We start from the raw sequence: 19,893 nt of genomic DNA on the forward strand, positions 1-19,893 counted from the left end.
AATACCTGGGATGAAATACTGTTCTCTAGCTAATAGAGAGACAGAGAGAGTCAAAGTGAAAAACAGAAGAAAAAAGGCTACACTAAAAGACAACCCACTCTGGCTGTGGTTTGGCATGAAACATGTGTGGAAAATCCCAGAAAACGCTAAAAACAACAGGGAGATGAGGTTAGTAGAAAGAGGCTGAGGGGAAATCCCAGCAGGAAGACACAGAATGAAAAGAGAGGAGAGGTCAGCTTGTTTTGTGTGTGCATGTAGATCAGAAACGTAAAAGAAGAAGAAGAAAGAATTAGCCTCTACTATGTACCCTATTTACACTAGCTATATTTGTGCAAGCTGCTGTATGTGTGTAGATGCAGTGAAGTGCACGTGTGTGCGTGTCTGTACCTGAGCAGCGGAACTTCTTGCTCTTGATTTGCCCGATTCGTTTGTTGGCGAGCCGTCGAGGGCTGGTGCAGCGGGCGCCGCTCGTCTCGATGGGATTGTCCTGCAGGTAGTCTGCCAGCCACTTCAGATGGCAGTCACAGATAAAGGGGTTTTGCGCCAAGTGACTGCACAGAGACACACAGAACATACAAAACACATTCAGGTAAGCCGACGTGCCGTGAGTATATTTTTCTGAGGCTGGCCGTAATGGGAGCGTGTAATAGCACCACGTATGTGAACAGCAGCTCAAAGACTGATACTGGAACAGTGTTTACATCAAAAACCTTTATTTTATTCTTTAAATTAAAGGACCAGAACAAATACCTGGATTTATTTCTCTTAAAAGTGATATGAGGTGTGTGACTGCAAGGAGTCTGTATATTTATCACTTTGTCATAATAATAATAATTCTTCTGTTATATTCTGTTATAATCAATAACCGGTGATGAGAAACAGAGCAATAAGTGTCTACACAGGAGACTATAGTAAGAGCCAAAAAGATGTTCCTCAGTTGAACGTCTATTGAGTCTCTTGAAAGAAATAAAACTGAGAGCATGTTGCCTCCCTCCCATTTTGAAGCATTCATGTTGACTGACGGATTTATAAGAGAGGTTAGTTAAATTCTTAACAGTGGCAAAGAAACGGCTGTTGTACTGTACAGGCAAAAATGTATTTTTTAACAGTTGGTATGTTATTCCAAAAACGTAATTGATTTTTGTTTATGTCGGCGGTTGTTCATTTATAAAGCTTGCCGGTTACTGCATTTCCTTATTTATCTCTACAAGTCTGGAGTGTGTGTGTGCATACGTACAGTGTTTGTATGGCTCTTAGAGATGAGAAAGTCCCCTTGGCGATGGTCTGGAGCTTGTTGTCATACAGTGATAGCAGATTGAGGTTGTGAAGGTCCTGAAACGCGTCCACGCGCAGGCATGCTATCTTATTAGCATTCAGTAACCTGAAGTGACAGAACAAAGGAGAGAGAGAGAGTGGGAGAAATGGAAATGAAGGCTCACCCCGTTATCGTTCTCTGACGAGTGTTTCAAATGGTGCAAGTCAGTGAAGATGGCTTTCAGTCATGATGCCTCAACTCTGATGACAATGTTTGAGGTAAGCACTTTTCCGCTGAATATCGATGAGATGCAAATGCGACTGATTTTGTGCTCGTCTGTGTGTTTCTACTCACAGTAGCTGCAGAGAGAACAGCCCCTCAAAGAGTCCTTTGGAGATCTCCGTGATTTTGTTCCCATATAGTACCCTGCAGAAAACAAATGCAACATTAATAACAGTCAACCTAGATCGTACAGGGAGTCAGACCTCTTGTCTTGTGTCTGTTTCCAGTGTTTTGGTTCTTTACTCAACCAAAATTGCAAAATTAATATTTTCTAAAGCGGTAATGTGGGAAAATAAGAGTGCATTTGGTGTAAACTCGTGTAAAAAAGGAATACAGCTCCCATGATTTTTTTGACAGTGTGCGTTGTGTTTTTATTGTAAATGCTGCTCATGGCAAAGATGGCTGTAATAGCTCAAGGTACTGGGAATGACTGACAACTACAAAATCACCTACTGAGCAATCTAAAGAAATCTTTGGTAAAAAACGAAAAGTAGTTACATCTAAAAAATGGAACTAAAAGTAACTTTGATTGTTGCCATTATTTGCAGTATCCCACAGCACTACTTTCCATTTATCTGGGCTCTAGCATTCGAACTATGGACCATTTGTGTATGAGGTGATATGTTAACCTTTGCCCGACAGAGCTGCTGGATGAGCATTTGTCTAAAAGCATAAAGAAAACATGAATTGACAAAATACTTCTGAAGAAAGTGAAGAAAAGTTTCTGAAAACACTCGGCTGACGATGATCTTGAACAATATTTTGCACTTTTAATAATAATTAAACCCATTTTATTTCCTCAACACAAAAGTATTACCAGCAAAAAAAAGTTTAAAGTACTCAGCTGTTAAGAACCAAATACTAAAGAATTATGGTCATTAAAACGTCTTAGATTAAATCTGCACAAGTGACACAAACTAACTAGAATTCAGCAGAAATTACTAAGAGGGAAGGGATTTGGCTTTTTTACTCAAGAAAACACAGAAACACACAGGGAAAAAAAAAAGGTTCAATCACTTAATCTGACTTCGTACCTGGCTGTACATGATATATAACACATGACGATCACTTTTCATTTAAATATCATAAAAATTTACGATAACGTCCATAAATCTGGCTGTGGTGTTATGTTAGGAATGCACACTGTTATCAGAGAATAGCTTTTTTTTTATAAATACGCCAAAAGTGCTACAGAAACAGGAGAAGGCTGAGACTGCCACTGCCTTGCCCCAACAAATACCTCAGATGCAATCACACACACACACACACACACACACACACACACACACACACACACACACACACACACACAGGAGACATCTTTATGCCCTGTGAACAGATGAGTTGTGTATTCAGGCTGAAGACATGTGTTTTGGATCGGCTTTTATTTCGTTGTGGCCGAGTGGCCGTCCCTGAGAGAACCGATGTTGGGAAACACGCGGCGTTGGAAGCGGATGCTTCATTTATGTCTCACAGACGAGTCAGCACATACAGTTCTGCTTGTTCACGCGCGTACGCGTACGGACACATGCGCAGATGCCACCTATGGCTCATTTACACCCTCTCTAACCAAACACTGACGCACAATAAATACACAGTGTGGCTTAATGCGAAGGCCATGCTGCATGTGGTGTGTCAGCATGAATCGGTGTGTCCCATTCTTTCTGTGTTGAATGTGTAATGAGGTGGCAGAAGCCTCCATTCAGCAATTCAGCATTTATGAATTATTGACTTCGGAGAGACGAGACCTTAATGTAACTCCTTCATGAAATAACTCTCCATCCTTCACTTCCTCCTCAGCTCCTCTCTCCACGGTCCTTCCCGCAGCTTCACACGCAAAGCAGATGGTCCGAGCTGAGAGTCAGAAAGCCAGCAACACCGCTGCTTTTGCTAAACATGTATACGCTTTTGTTTTGTGCGTTACGTTTTGTATGTTTATTCCACAGATGTGGGGGTAGTTTCTATCCTTATAAACACAATGAGAAGGAAAGAACCACAAGCAATCAGATGATAAGAGTCACAAAATTATTAGTCAAACTGATTTTTATTTTTTTTTTGCAAATTAAAAAATGATTTTTGGATGAAACCAAATCTTGGGGGTAGCTCGGTTAATATTTCTTGGATGTTTTGGCTGCTCGCTGAAGGTAATTTGTTTTCCAGGCACTGTAATATTGTTTAATGTTTCCTTTACAGTCTTGGTTTTCTTTCTTTTTTTTTCTTTTATAAAGGCTGAAAAGGTGAAAGTGCAAAGTACTGCAGTCAAATTAAAAAACAGATAAGAATCCAAACTTTGCTTCAGCACCACAGATACAGTGATGAGAGAAATGATCTACTGACAATATTGAAAGAAAAATAAGAGTTTGTCAGGAAAATCTTCATCTTGTTGCTTCATTACTTTTGATGAAACATCTGAAGTGCATTGCTATTTCTATTGTTTTTTCCCTGTCCATATTTGGTCCCACGCTCCCGTCACGTATCTGCAGTAATGGAACTTTAACATGGTTCCCAACCATCAAGGAAAAAGGAGCTCTCCTATACAAAGTTACTGGGAAATTAAAAAGTTTGCGAGGTCTAAAGTTTGAGGATCATTTCAGTTGTGGCTTGCTTTGTGTTTTCACTCCTAATGAAGAGGTTGCTGTAATTTGGCTACACAGTTGTGGGAAAATCCAACTGTTTGTGTTTCCTGTTTCTCTTTCTCAGTATGTTATGGCCATAACAGATCTCAGATATTAAACTCCTGAGCGCATTATTCACATAAAATATAAAAGCAGTAACTAAAAGTGAAAAATAAACAGAAGTTATGGAGCATAAACAGATTTTAAACTTTTTTTGAAGTTAAAAATACAACTTCAATATAAACACACCACACAATACTCACAGCGAGTTGAGAGAGCGCAGACCTTGGAAGGCATCCGAGGCCAGCTCTGATATCTGGTTGTTACTCAAGTCTCTGTGAAAAACAAAAGGAGAAGGGAACAAGAAGCAGACACATAAAACCAGAGAGTCAGTGAGGAAGCATAGCACGGAGGTCACAAACTGGAAAGTGGCCGGCAACAAAAGTTTTGTGGATGGTTGACAGGGTGCAGAATACACGCATCTCCTCATCTACTCACATCCTGCGCAGCTTCTTATAAGGAGAAAAGGCCCCAGCTGGTATCACCTTGATGGCGTTCTGCTCCAGTCGTCTGGAACCAAACATACACACAGACAATTGAGACGCGGCATTAACATCCCCCTATCACAGAGCTATCTCTGCTCCATTGTTGGCTGCTGCTCTTTCCCCGGGGGCTATGGTTAAGGGGAAACTTTTCCAGATAAGTCCCTTTAACAGGCCCTGCCAAAGTCTGCCACATTTCTCTGATCTTTTGCCCTCTTTAACATCTGCACAGTCAGACGGACACACAAAAACACAGCTGTAACATCTGGGAAGTGTTCCATTAGGTCTGACTGTGCATCGATCTGACCATGCCATTAGAGTGAAAAGACATGGAAAAAAAGAAAGAAGTGTTTATTCACTGTGACAGCAAATTAAACAAAAACAACAGCTTCATTGTGAAAAATTCTCTCGCTTTCTAAACTTTTCACTGCTGACATTTTTGACTGGTTGTGCATACGAACCATAATGTGCCTGTTCTATAGTGGTTTCAGCTGTTTTGAGTCTGAAGTGAAAATAAACGAGTCCTTTTTAAGCCTAAAATCAATCAGGACAAGGCCAAGTCAAGTTGATGCTCCGCTATGTTAAGTCCAAATAAAATCTAAAATCGATAAGGAAGTTAATGAAGTCTGAAGTCTTGTAGGTCTTACATAAGGTTTCAAGCCATTTGAAAGAGTTCCAGGTATTAACTAAGTAAAGAGAAGTCCAAATTATGCCCCAAATCTTCCTGTAGCATTGAAAAAGTCTTAAGTTAAAGGAGACAAATAGAACTTTTATCCAATTCAGTGAAGCTGGGTCAGGTCGCCATTCTGCTCTAGGACGGCACAAATCCCAGAGATGTTAAAAACATAACGCTAAATTTAATCTCGAGTCTTGAAACAGTCTTTTAACAGTTAAATTAAATGGGGATCTTTGTTCTTATCAAAGCAAGTAATGGGTCTCAAAATCAGTGAAGTGACTTTGAGAGTGAGAAGTCCAAGTTAGGCTTCATGTCTTCATAGTCATGGTAACCAAAGCTTTACCTTCAAAATAAAGCAGATATTGTTTTTAAAAATGAGAAATACAAAATGTTTTCAATGGTTTTAATGGCAGAGCTGGAATGCCATCTGAGAACTCATGTTTCATTTGCTCTGGTTGGACGTGACTGACATGTCTCAGTCCCGGTCACAAATCTTTATTTAATATAGGGATCTGATGCAGTGACAGACGTGTGGAGACGTTATGGTCTGTTTGTACTTTTACAGCACTCAGCACTTTGTTCGCCACCTGCACCATGCATGTCGATCAGTGGTATACTTCACTGCCGTTCGCTGTCACATTAGTCGTTCACCTTGCAGTTCTTTTGTCTCTTGACACTGCAGTTTGCTAAATTTTCACTGACATTCAGATCTCTGGTCACCACATCGCTGCCAGTGGCCGTGGTCTAAAGGGAGTCCTGTCCCTTTAGAGCCTCTGCAGTGCCAACAGATCTAATAACCAGTCTCAAGACTGTCGGCCCTTCAGGTTAGCCCAGCTGTTGGGAAGAGAGAAGTCTAATAGACAAAGACTGTCTTTATAATGAAGTGCTTTTGCAGTGCAATTGTTAAAAACTGTCGACTGCGATAAATTGTCTTCTCATGAGTGCTTTATCACATTTAAAGATTGTGTTGTGCTCTTTCTCTTTGTTGGGAAACAAAGAGAAAGAGCAGCAGTGTGATGTCCATTTAAGTCTGACTCAAGAAGTCCAAATCTCAAATCTTAAATCAACGTCTTATTTTTTGGGACTTTGTTAAATCTGCTGGCTCTTCTCCTTCCACTTTTCTCCGATTCTCACTTACAGATAGCGATATGATCCACCTCGTCTCTCAGATTAATCTTTCAATTGTTCTTCTTTTGTCATTCCTTTATTATTTTCTTAAGCAGGAAGGAGCTGCATGACCAGGCTTTCTCATTTCACAGATGTGTGATTTTATTTCGCCACACAAAGAGAAGTAGTGAAACAGAAAGGTGGAAAGAGACAAAGAGGGAAAATGGAAAGACGCAGAGTGAAAGAGCAGGACAAATATCACTGCTCCGAGTGTGGATGTGGGAGTTTTGTGTGTGTAAGAAAAGCGGTTTGAAGCAAACGTGTTTACTTGGATCACAGGTCTTACATCTCGGTGATGGTTTCGGGCAGGTTGGTGGGTATTTCTGTGAGACCCTTCCCTCTACAGTCCACAATGTTGTTACTGCAGGTGCACGACTCCGGACACTGTAACACACTGCAGGAGGAAGATGATGACGACTGGTGACCTACACAGAGACAGAGGGCCAATATTATCCACGGATAACAGATTATGCTTTGAGTAAATCCCAAAGGCAAAGAAAAAAATCTGCAGCACGGCTAGAGCAACTGTGCAAGTGAGGGAAATATCCTGTCCTTAGATGTGACCTTGCCTATCTACAACTGTTTTCTATTCTCGTGTTGCACAGAACATCAGATCGATGATATATATTTTAGGAAATGCAGCACATAGAGTTAAAGACAAGCCACTTACCTTCATCCCAGTCTTTAAAAATCATGAGCAAAAAGGTAATGAGAGAAAGCAGACGAGACAAAGCAAAAGATGGGTTTGCCACTGCGAAACAGCGAGCCGAGGGAAGTCACAAAACAGACAGCAAAGCAAACCGGTGAACCCGACCTACCTGTGCACACAAACTCCTTCTTCTGCACCTCGGCCACGTTGTGCCCCCTCAAGTGCGGAGGGGCCATGCATTGCGTGTAAAGACCCAGCCGGGGGCGCTGTCGCAGCCACTCTGACAGCCAGGCTACGTGGCAGTCACACTGCAGGTTGTTGGAGTGCAGGCGGCTGAGGGACAGAGGAGGAGATGGGCCAGACAAGAACAGGTGGGGGGAAGGACAGAAATAAGAGGTGTGATGACAGGGGAGGCAGGAGCAGGTTGGGTGGAGGGAAGAGAGAGAGAGTTGCAAGTACGCATCAATCAATCTGTTACACAAATGGACACAGATGGGAAGAATCCTTCCCCTCAGGGCAGCGAGGTGTACCAAATACACGGAGATGCCACTTACAAGGTCCTGAGCTTTGGCATGTGGTTGAAACTGGCCACAGACAGTCGGCTGATGTTGTTATTGTTCAGGGTGCTAAAGAAGAAAGTGAACACACAGCATATTACAGATATGCAGAAAGTCTGTCCCGCAGTATTTTACTGTTACCGTGAAAGAGGCTGCAGTGTCATACAGTGCATTTGTAATGTAACACAAAAACAATCAAAATACAACTCTTTTATATTAATGTGTTCAAAGCACTACCTTGTTAGCTTCTAATTAGCTCTGTAATAAATCACATTTAATCGAAAGCTACTGAGCCTTTAATCTCGCTTTTTTTTCTTTCTTTTTAGACATCGGCTTAACACATAATCCATTTATTCGCTCCCAGAATGCTCAGACTACAGAAAATATTTTGAATCATTAGAAATTAGATACAAATAGATGGTAGAGTTTATTTGCCTGATTGAACGATCATACCTTTGTACGTTTGCTTACAGCTCTAATTTTGGCCGGGCTATAAAGTGCCCACTTAAGGTACTGACTGACTTTGAAATCAAAGCAAAATGAATATTACAGGCATTAATAAGTCGAAAAGCACTTCAGGACAACAAAAGTGTCAATTCTGTGTGCCTAATGGCCCCATTAACAAATTATGTGAAGAGTAGGGGCACTTTTATTTCAAGACATGTCAGGACTGCATGTCATCTTACAAATGAAAAAATCCTGGATGCCCTGCACGTGAAAGAACATACTATTCTTAGAAAGATCCTTAATGTGACACAGAAAATACTGTTAAAGATGTTTTGGTTAATGATAGAGAAGCACAATTGCTAGCCAATACAGCAAAAATCTAAAACCTCAGCGGCACCTCAGCTGCTCCCTCTCTCTCCTCAAGATGTTGGTGAACAAAGAAAACTGTTGTGCTTTAACTTTATTTCAGAAACAATCCCCAACAACAATTGCATATTCTCTGCTTTTTATATTTGCACCCTCTACAACCTCTACAATGACAGCATTACCACAGAACCAGGCGTTAGTGCCACTGCTCAAAATATACCAATTCATTCCTTTTGGGGAGCTGCACAGGCAATGCAGTCTTTGAAAGGTCAACAAGGAAATTAGCTGTTCTATATTGTACTGCTGTTAGTGCTCACCAAACCCTCTGCTTTTTGCAGGTACTCACAGTACTTCCAGGTCACGTAGCGCTCTGAAAGCTCCATCTTCAATACAGCTGATGTGGTTGTAGTCCAACTGGCTGCATACACACATGTACACACACAGAATTAAAAGAAAGGGGAAACTGAAGACATCAAGGTGTTTAAAAGGTATATCTTAAGGCTTCGGCTGGCTCCAGGTGAAAACACCTCAACTTCCTCCAACTCAACTCCTTAGTAACCTCTCTGTCTCACCCTCACCTTCTCTCTTTTTTTTAAAAAAAAGTTTGGTCTCCTGGTATCTTTGTTCTTCGTAGCTGCATTTCTGAATGCATTTATCTGTGTGTTCATTCCTGTTTCCTGCTCTCTTCTGACATCTAGTTTGTATGCGCTGCTCTATACCTCGTCCCTCTTCCTCCCTCTCCCCGACTCTTTCTCAAAGTCGGTTTGCTGAAACAATTTAATTAAGACATAAGGACAGTAAATCATGCTGTCATCCGCACTCTAATGCACGCACGCACGCACGCACGCACACACACACACACACACAAAATGCCCTGTCATTTTAGAATAATTGCAAGACATTTAAAAAAACCACAGGAAGCCCTAAAAGTTGAGAAATCCATATTTATAGAATTAAAGATGGGCAATTACTTTTACCTGTGAAATGACCAACAATTATCATAACTCGGAGTGAGGCAAAACAAAGGGAGGAAACGGCAAAATGCCAGTGATGTGACACACGCAGTGTAATCCGCGCTCTAATGCATGAACACAGACACAGACACACACACACGCACACAGCTGCTAACGAGCAGCGGTGCCAGTCAATACAGCAGGCAGGAGGCACATGACATTTACCACAATTAAATATTGATGCACAGGCAAATGGGTGCTGTGCACATTCTCAAACATGTCGGCAAGGAGGTGCCACATACGTGTGAACGCCTATAGAACCGCATGCACACCACACTACACCGCATCGCACATAAAAGCAGAGAGAGTGTTGCCAAAGTGCCACTTACAGGTTCTTGATTTCCACAGCTCCCCTGAAGGCTTTCCTTGGAATTCCCTGAATCTGGTTTTCGCTGAGATCACTGTACAGAGAAGGAGACAGAAAAAATAAAGGCAGCACAGAGTTAAGCCAAGCTATCACAGGGCCACTTGCTTTGCAGACTAAGTACTTGATATAATCATCAAAATGCAGAAGTTGTGGGTGGAGGGCTTCAGAGCCAGATTGATCGTCTGCAAAATTGAGTTCCATCAACACAGAGTACTTCCTCAAATATAATCAGCTGTCTTGGTTCATCTCTCAGGGATACATAAAACACTTCCTTTGTGAAGTGTCCACACATTTAGAGCCAGATGCAATTCAACTGTCTGCTTTGAACATCCACACGAGTCAGGTGGAAGAGGCTCTGAGCCCTCCGGCAGCCTGTAGGGGGCACTAGTGACCTCCACTTACCTCAGATTTCCGTTCCTTCTTTCATCACTCCCACTCATCTCTACCTCACTCCAACCACCCTCTCCTCCCCTGCTTTTAAGGAGTGAGTGATGGATATGTGTGTGTGTGTGTGTGTGTGTTTTGGAGTTTACATACACTTTAATTTTTAGCCACTTCAAAAAAGCGACAGGTTGGCATTAAAAAAGGAAACACTCACTGCAGTCAGTGATATATATGCAGAACGTGCTAACATGCATGCACCCATAGAAGTATAAATACCCTCAAACATACAAACAGGTGCTTCACTGACTAAATGTTATTATAGTGCTTGCCATCATGTGACATACATCCTAACACTCATTGGTGCTGCAGCTTGGTTTATAAAGGACACACACACATGCCCTTAAAGGTGCCGAAGGATGTACTCACAAATAGTTACACGAACAGAGGTGTTAATCACATACGCACACGTGCAAATATAAATAAATTACATAAAGCACAGGCACAAGAATGAATTCAGCTGTCGGGTCAAAATGTATTACAGCATGTAAAATGAAAGCACTCAAGCAGCTCTGGAAAGATGACACTCAGGCATCCTAAAAGCACCACAGGCTGCCCGGTAGCGAGTGTTTCTGCATGTGTCCTCTGCTTCCAATACAAACCCAAGTTCCAGACAGACCACCTGACCTTTCACCTTTGACCTTCCAGCTTTTGACCCCAACTGTGTCCTCTGCCGCACTAATCGGCTAACAGCTAATGCCCATCCACATTCCTCGCATTCCTGCAGTTGTGATCGTTTAATCAGCGCTACAGGTATCTCTCCACCTGCTGCTTCCAGCCCTTCATCTGAAGTGGTAATTTGTTGCCAGTAATAGAGAAAAATTACAAAGTGGGGCGTTATGAAGACTAAAAACAACAAAGTGGCTTGTTCATTTGGAGCTTTAATATCCAACTGAAAAGACAATGAAAATGCTTCTTTTAGCCTACGAGCCTGTGGGAGGGCTGGCTAGCTGCTGTGAGCTTTGGATTGACAGCTGAGACAGACAGCAGGGGCACAAAGACACAATGTAAACAAGAGTCCTCTGGTAACTGTAGCTTTTTAAGAGGCGTGTGTTAGGAGTGATACTGAAGGAAAGTAATCCATCATTCTGCAACCACGGCAACAGATTGTGGCGTTGGCAGGTAAATGTTTTGAAGATGTTCAAAGTGTCAGAGCTGAGGCACAAGTTCACTCTCAAGTGTCAAAATGAATGCACTTTAAGTCAGCGAAAGTGTGCTGAACGTTGCATTCGAGATGGATCTATTCCTGCATATAGAAGTTCAATTTTACATCGCTGCAGTTCAGAGTCTCTGGGCTTTTTTTCTTCTGCACATAATTGCCAAATGTAAGCTGGCGATTTGTGTGAACACAAGAGAATTAAATGTAAGGTGATCAATAGAAGATGCAGATAATTTTTTACAACTGCCTAATCTTTTAAGTGGTTATGATGATGCTTTCTCTGCCCTGTGAATCATTGTATGCTGAGAATCTTTGGATGTTGGATTACCGGTCAGACAAAACACGGAATCTGAGAACGACACGCTGAGCTCTGGAAAACTGTGACGGGAAAAAGCAATAATTAGTTGCAGCCCCCCCCCCCCCCCAGTAAAAAGTGTTCACCTTTGCTGTTTTGCACACGCAAAGCGAACATACGTGTGCTCTTTTATGCAGATACGTACACACACACACACACACACACACACACAAAGTGGCTGGTCTGAATCAAATAGAGTGTATCCTGATACTGTTTTTACAGGACCAAGGGGGTTTGGCAAATAACCGTGCTCCGTTAACCGCTGGAGTTCGAAATCCAAATAAAAGAAAATTAACTTAACCCAACACGCACATGCACGCACACACACACACACACACAGCAGTGCATATAGCACCCAGTGTGTGCATCCACTACATCTTTGTATTAGATGTAACAATTAGTAAAAAGTTGGTAACGTCGAAAATGTGAAGATCTGACAGCTCGACAGTTTGTGATTTAGGTTGCACACAACCTTCACTGTTTACACACACAGACACTTCACTTGGGAACACACAACTTGTTGCTGTGGCAATTACAGTAATGTAGCTTGGTAAACATCAGAGGACAGGAAAGAAGTGCTGTGTGTGTGTGAGAGAGAGCGCGAGAGACACACACACACCGCCATCCTCGAAAGCGCTGAGATGATTGAAAATTGATTCTGAGCAATTTTTCTGCCCTTGTGATGCACAACAACAGACAGACTGCACACACACAAACACTCACATATTGTACACACATATCACAACACACTCATGTACACTTAGTACATGCATACACATGCTGGTGCTAGTCTGGGTTAATGTGGGGGCTCTTAAGGAAGTGCAGAAGGCCACTCTAAACCCTATTCATCACTCAGACCACCAAAGACAGAGAGAGTGAATATCCCGCCTAGTAAATTGACTTCTTAGCGACTTTGGAGTGGATTTTCTTCCTCCGTTTGGCGCCAATGCACCTGATTCAGTTTCATCTCCACTTAAATGATTTTTTAGTGAATGTTCAACCCACCACGTTATCTTTTCTTCTCAAACTTCCTCTTCCTTTTCATCCTTCTCTCTTTCTCTCTCTGTCTTTTCCTCTTCTCCTAAATTGGTCTTGTTTTTGGACTTCCCCAAGGTTTAACCCCTCACCTCTGCCCCTTAAGCCTGAACTGGGAGGCTGGCTTCATTAAAAGAGGCTCCCGCTGAGCCCAGCGTGTGCGTGTCCGTGCGTGTGTGTTTTTGTTTGAAGGGGCTGGGGGTATTAGACCCACACAGGAACTATATCATGCTGCTAAGTTAGGAACCTTCTGAAAGAGAAGACACACACACGTCCACCCACAGACGCATGCACATGCACATGCACGCACCAATCCTAGACATAGTCGCTGCTGAAACAAACAGCTGACAGCCTCTATCCATGATGTGTAGAAAAAGAGATTTAACCGCACACACACACAGACGCGGTGCCACACGATGCTGATGCTGTACATGCATCAAATTCACAGCAGCAAGGACCGAAAATGTTCTGTCCCATTTCGCTCTCTTCCTTGTGTTGCACTTTTTCTTTGACATCCACCCTAAGAAAGATAAATCTAAAAAAACTTGGTGTCCCTGTTTCCTCCCTCCGTCCACACCAAGCTGTTATTTTTCACACTCAGTAACTGAGCTGTTTGAGAGCGCAGATAAATCTTAAAATGCTGGCCTCAGGTTTTGGAGTGCACCAGAAAACTTGAGCTTTTTGAAAACAATGAAAAAGTCTTTGGTCAGGAATGTTACCAAAAAGCAGTTAAAATGCCGGCTTCCTGTAACCTCTAATCCTCGCTGTGGTCACACACTTTAAATGTCAGCATAGATGCACAGACCACTCTTCGTCCTTTATAACGATTTGGCCGACGCCTCGGTGCACCAAAGCTGGGCAGCGTTTGCTTTTTCGGTCTCATCACAGAAAAATGTGTAAATGACAATACGAAATTGTGAGTTTGGCTACAATGAAACCAAGCATCAGGCTCCGGGGCAGAAAAGTAAAACCAACAGTAAAGTGTCGAAAACTCAAACTCCTCAAATGGCCACTTGAGGCTGATTCCAAAAGCAAGGAAAGCCCCAAAGAAGCCTGTGTTAAAACACACAACTTTCCAACACAAATAATCATATTTACAGTCCTTCCAAACGTAGGGAGGGTTACAATTGTTACAGCTGTGCATTGCTTGGGGTGTGGATTTCCTTGCATGAGCAGTGGTTGTCTGGGTTAACTTCAGCTAATTTGAGCTGCTCAATTCTACTTCTTAATCAAGTTTGTGGGTCCTTCTGGAGTATTTTCATGCTATTATCTTACAAATAACATAACTTGGTGTTTGGGTAAAAACACAACATCCAAGAATGTTGCACTCCATTTTCTGTGAGTAAAATTCTAGTGTTTATTAGTCTGTTATTTAGCTCTAATTAACACCTAATTTCCAGTATAGTCCCTAAATGAACCTTAAGTGACAGTGGTTAGTGGTTAGTGGCTATGATTTGTGTACAGACTCAATTTAAAACAGGTGAACAGGAGGGCAAAGTGGACCAGTCTGACTATGTGAGACATCTGTCCAGATGCTGGCTGTATGTGTCTGTTTTCACACTGTTGAAATCCATTTTGGTGCGAATGGATCTTCTACGGATCTTCCTGTTTTTCTCACCTCTGGTGGTCCAGGATGTGTGTGTGCGCGCATGTGCGCGGGTGTGTATGCGCGACAGAGTCAGGTCTTCAGTGTTAAGAGCTTAGAGCTGCTTTTCTAAAGGACCTTTTCAATGTGAGGGGGGCTTCTGACACCCTCCGTGTCTAAGAAGACCTAAGCATGAAAGAGCACTACTCAATTCTCACACATGTACCCCTCATCCTTTCCCCTCCTCCCTGTTTTTTGTGTCTCACGCCGGACACACATACACAAACTCTTACCTACTGTTATACAGTTTCTGAATCTCTTTTGTACGAAACCTACCGCCACAAGATTCTTCCCAGGTCCAGCAGACTGGGGGTTCCTGTGGCAGTGTGTGTGTGTGTGTGGTAGGCTATGAGTCGGAGTTGGCAGTGCAGTAAACTAATCATCTTGTTCAAATCCCTTTCGGAGACCTTAATCCTATTAAGTTTTAGAATGTGTGAATGGGCAAAGACGGAGCTGGAAAGAGTCAAAAAGGAAAAAGAAAAAAGGAGGAGAAGGTGAAGAAGAGGAGGAGAAGGAGTGAGTTTCAGTTTTTGCTGGTGGGGCTTTATGAAGAGATGGTCAGGGAGGCTAAAAATTATGCTGGGACATTCAGTATGCGCTAGTGTGTGCGTGTCTGCAGTCGGATCCTCCAGCTAATTCGGGCAGCGGTGCCATTAGTGGACCCCCAAAGATCACACTTCTGTGAGCAATTAGGAGGAAAAAGACTCACAAAGAAAAGAGAGGAGATGAGAGGAGAAAGGAGAAGGAGGAGAGTAGACCTTTTGAAGACAATGCCGAGGATTATTGAGCACACTGGGCCAGGACTGGCACCTGGCAGTGTGGACGAATGCGTGCGCCTGGTGTGCGCGTCATGACCTCTCTGGTTTAAATTTAAGTACATCTTGTAAATCTTGGGCAGCAGAATTTCAGAACTGATAAAAGAACAACAACAAAAAAAAGGGATTCTTACTATTCCCTCCTTAAAGAGACAGTTATTATGCAGAATCACACACACCCTCCCACACACAGATCGCCTTCTCCTTCAGTCCCCCTCTTTAAACTAATATTGACTTTGCTCATGAATGACAGATCTGCAGTCCTCCTCACTCTCTCCCTCTCTTCCCAGCTCATTGTCTATTTCCCTTATTCACTGTCACACCTCACGCACATACTTTGAATACCAGGTGAGAGGGTTGCTATGGTTACGGGGCAAGGGTGGACACCTATGGGACATTTTCACTTGACAGAGATGTCCCCTGTGTGTACGTGGGTGCGCCTGTCCTGCAGAGGTGGCAATTTGCCCGAAAGAAGGTGCGCACTCATGTGTGTGTGTATGTGCGTGTATGTTCGCACGTGTGTGTGTGTGTGTGTTGCCTCCGTGAGTTACAAAATGCCCAGCTTAGAGAAGCTCATGTGGTAAGAGCTGTGTTACTTTTCCAGCTGATTTTGAGGTTTTATTTTGCAATGTTTCCTCGATTATAGTTTGAATGCAGAGAGAGCAAAGCCAAGATTTCTCGGCAGAAAAGTGACATTCTGCCTACTGATCTCCTACATAAATAGCTCACGCATTTTTCATTCAATTGTTCACCAATCTTTTATTTAGTTAGTTATTTTTTTTAGCCAGCTGCAAGCCACGTGCCACACTTGTTGCTGAGGAAACTACAAACGAAATATACATTGCCCTCTTATCTTTAGCTGGTAAAACAACAAAGCTGAAAAAAAATCGTATATTTGTGTGTGTGTTTGGATGTGTGCGTGTGTGTGTAAAAGCAGACTGACTACGTTGCTTTCCAGCCCAGGAACGGATTAGTCAGCGTTCTGAGACCATGACATCATCTAAAATGTTTACACGTGTAATTATAGACAAGTGAGAAATACATCTGTTGCACTAACGCACACACTCGCAGCGGAGAAATAGACATGGCTCGCAGTAATGCAGTAATTACATATGAGGAGAAGCACTTAATAATGGGGACCATCTGATGATGATATTTAGATTTGCAGCTGGCTCAACAGAGCAGGCCATCCCACTGTGGCCTGCACCTGTGCTCCTCCAACACGCGTGTTAGAAGCAATTCTTCTTCCCGTCATTCTGCAAGCATTTTAAGACATGTTTTGGCAAATGGAAGAGGAGAAACATCAAATGCCGGAGATGCTGAGAACATTTTAATCCCCAGGAAATCAACACATGCATGAGTTTACTGATCTATGTAGCGCATGTGCTTATCAGTCAAGCTGCTTTAACTAGCATTGGCGATGATAAAGATTCCTTCTTTCTAAGAACATAAACATATGTGCATATCCCAAAGAGGGCTTACAGTTTTAATGAGTGAAAGAAATGCAACAATTCAAACCAGTTGTTCAGTGGTGCCTGTGTAGATCCTCGTATTGGTCGTAATTTGAGTGAAATCTTTGAAGGAGACTGCTTTTTGAGCACCCTCTAATGGTCAACTTGGACTTTCAGTTTTTTTAACATCCAGATTTCTAAAGATGTTTGATCTTATTTTAATTAAAGAGTATTTAAATATAATGGAATATTTCATCTTTGATGTCTCCGTCCATTCCATAAATTTAACTTCTTTCCTGACATTTCTCTTCCTCCCCTTTTCGTCTTTCATCTTGATTTTTCTTCATTCCTTTGGGGGTCTTTCCATCCTTTTGTCTCCACCACTTTCTCTGTCTCTTTCTCCCACATCCCCTGCACCATCCTCCTCCTGCCCTGCTCCTTCTGTAATGAGTCTAATCCATCAGCCAGACAGTATTAATCGTATTCCGATAGCAGTGTGTTCACTCGCTGCTCGCTGCTGTCTCTGTCTCTACGAGTCAATAACCCCAACGCTAACACCTACACACTGCCTATGACAGGCTATGTGTGTATGTGTGTGTGTGTGTGTGTGTCTGCATGTGTTTGAATTTTAAAACCAGCTCAGCACTATAACCAAATTTATTGCAGTCTTTGCCTGGAAGAGCATCCAAAACACACACAAGATGTAGACACAAACACACACACCACAGCTAAAATGACCTCCACTGGATGAGTTGCCAGACCACTTGGTGGCCACAAGCCCTTGGTGAGTGACATCATATCCTTTTCCTGTTTGCCTCTTACACTGCCATACAATAATAAATAGAAAAGATAAATAGAATGTGACAGCACATGATTGCGCGTCTGTGTCCATTTGTGTGGGTTTGTGCGTCTGCCTGCATGTGTGCCTCAGCCTGCCTATCCACTGCCAGGTCAGAAAGTTTTTCACCCACGTCTTTGACCTGATCTGCCACAAACTCCATGACCCAATAAGCTGAAGCAGCAAGCAGCCACCTCCCTTCTCGTCTGCCTCCTTTCCATTTAAAACCTCAGCGACTTACAGAAAAAAAAAAACCTCTCACTAGCGGATAATGTATCAATCTGGTGCCCAACGATCCTTTGTCATTTTCAGACTTAGCTTTGCCATCAATTTTCCTCCCACAATTCGCTTCATCCATCAATCGCTGCACCATTCTCCTGATCGCTCAATCATTGCATCACTCTTTTCATACATCAATCATTCATTTGTGCAGTTCATCTGTCATCCTGCAATCCCGCACAGTCAGACATCCAGAAGCATTCTATTTAAAGTAAATGCTTTGGCTTAAGGAGGGAGTGGTGAGAAAGATCCCTAACCTGCATGTGTGTTATTTTAGTCTGACGCTTAAATTGTCATCATTAAAACCCTAACAGCCCATCTGCTGCTTTTTGCCATTCAAAGCGACCCACTGATGATAACAAATAAACAACTAAACGGCACAAAAATGGTTTTGATACAGCTATAAAATACAAAAAGTCAGTTTTTCCCCCCTCTAGCAACTCTTTGGTGAGATTGACAGCTGAGCTTAGGAAGTTATGGTCTGTGGTCGGGGAGAGTGTGTTTGTATATCAGGAATGAGGGGTTAGCAGATCTGTGGAAAGAGGCATAACGTGTGAGCACGAGTGTGGAGAGTAGCAGAGGACTGCACTGGCGATCACTTACTCACCCTGGTGTCATTATTCACAGTTTACAAACCATGACAAGACAGGCAGAGACAATCACGCGAGCGCGAGCGCTTGCACACACACACACACACACACCCCTCTTCTCACATCTCTTAATTCAGCAGTTTGCGCGGTTTTGTCTTTCCTTCCTTGTGTTTACCCAGCAGATTAGAGTGACATGCTGGCAAGCCCTCCTTACATATACACATACACAACTCCAGTTTACACATGTCTTTGTGATCATGCTGATAAGGTAACACCTTATGTTAAGGTCATTGCAGTATTTAAGAGTAATTCGTTAATAGCTTATAGATAATAAGACCCTTAAAATTCCTTATGAGAGATTTTAGCCTATTGCTACGTGGTTGCATGTATAATTCAACTTTTGTGGACATAAATTCAATGTTAGTGAAATTTAAAAAAAGATGTTAGGGGTGTTAAAGCATTTAAGATTAAAGCTGTGTCCACACTGGCCATTCTAGACTCTGGTTTCCAAGGTAACCCTCTAATGTAGCTACCCTCTATTGGTAGTTGCTTCAGTCGCTCACCCCTGGAAGTATATCACAGGTTATCGATAGTTGCTTGGAAACTTGAAAACTTTTAGCCTATCGTTAGGTGGTTGCTACACATCACAACATGTGATATAGACAGGGACCTTTGCGAACCTTCTGGGACCTATGATGTACCTGTGTGCCAAATTTGGTTGCTTAACTCCTGGCGGTCCAGGAGGAGTTTGTGGACAAAGAGACAGACAGACAAAGATTTTCTGTACCAGAGCAAGATTTGTTTAGTCTGTACAGCATGTGGAAATAGCGAACAAAGGAAGCATACGCTGACAATCGCCTCTGCCCACCCAAATACGATCCCATTGCTCTCACAGCATTCCAAGGAAATAAGTAGCATTCCTTGAAACCTTTGAATTATTAGTACTTCTTCTCTAAACTGACTCACAGTCAGTTATTAAAAATGTTGCAGCCTAAGATCCAAGATTTAAGATTCAGTTTAGGCAAATATATGGTGTCTGTTGATTGACTAAACAATAAATCTGCAAATAGTAATAACTTTAGCTCTAGACATTATGGCACATCATCGTCCTGGAAGAACGCTTTGCTGTCTTTTTTCTCTTCTATTTAGGAAACAGAATATTTGACATTAATTTCAATATTTTTGTTTTATAAAAAAAAATAATTGAATTGCAGCAACTTTATGCCATCTCATATGTTGAAATTTGGAGATTGCCACAGTGCTACATTCAGTTATTTAATTATTTATTTTTTATTCCTAGGAGACACAACCATCAATGAAGTATATGTCATGCAAGAGAACCCATGAGA

General features: G+C 42.3%; 1 protein-coding gene across 8 annotated transcripts in view; it reads right to left on the reverse strand.

The window, feature by feature from the left end:
- The window catches only part of slit2 (slit homolog 2 (Drosophila)), a 105,294-nt gene that overhangs the window by 34,889 nt on the left and 50,512 nt on the right, over window positions 1-19,893 (reverse strand). For 5 of the 8 annotated variants that reach the window (XM_085162242.1, XM_085162244.1, XM_085162245.1 and 2 more), the window contains exons 5-15: window positions 9,899-9,970; window positions 8,903-8,974; window positions 7,741-7,812; window positions 7,356-7,519; window positions 6,824-6,962; window positions 4,651-4,722; window positions 4,416-4,487; window positions 1,610-1,681; window positions 1,238-1,381; window positions 388-551; window positions 6-29 (exon numbers count right to left, since the gene is read on the reverse strand). In XM_085162242.1, the coding sequence (XP_085018368.1) occupies window positions 6-29; window positions 388-551; window positions 1,238-1,381; window positions 1,610-1,681; window positions 4,416-4,487; window positions 4,651-4,722; window positions 6,824-6,962; window positions 7,356-7,519; window positions 7,741-7,812; window positions 8,903-8,974; window positions 9,899-9,970 (1,067 nt within the window). The remainder of the gene's footprint in view (window positions 1-5; window positions 30-387; window positions 552-1,237; window positions 1,382-1,609; window positions 1,682-4,415; window positions 4,488-4,650; window positions 4,723-6,823; window positions 6,963-7,355; window positions 7,520-7,740; window positions 7,813-8,902; window positions 8,975-9,898; window positions 9,971-19,893) is intronic. The other 3 variants (XM_085162243.1, XM_085162246.1, XM_085162249.1) reach the window with 1 other exon arrangement.

This window comes from Neolamprologus multifasciatus, chromosome 6, assembly GCF_963576455.1.
Source record: "Neolamprologus multifasciatus chromosome 6, fNeoMul1.2, whole genome shotgun sequence".
Classification (NCBI taxonomy): Eukaryota; Metazoa; Chordata; class Actinopteri; order Cichliformes; family Cichlidae; genus Neolamprologus; species Neolamprologus multifasciatus.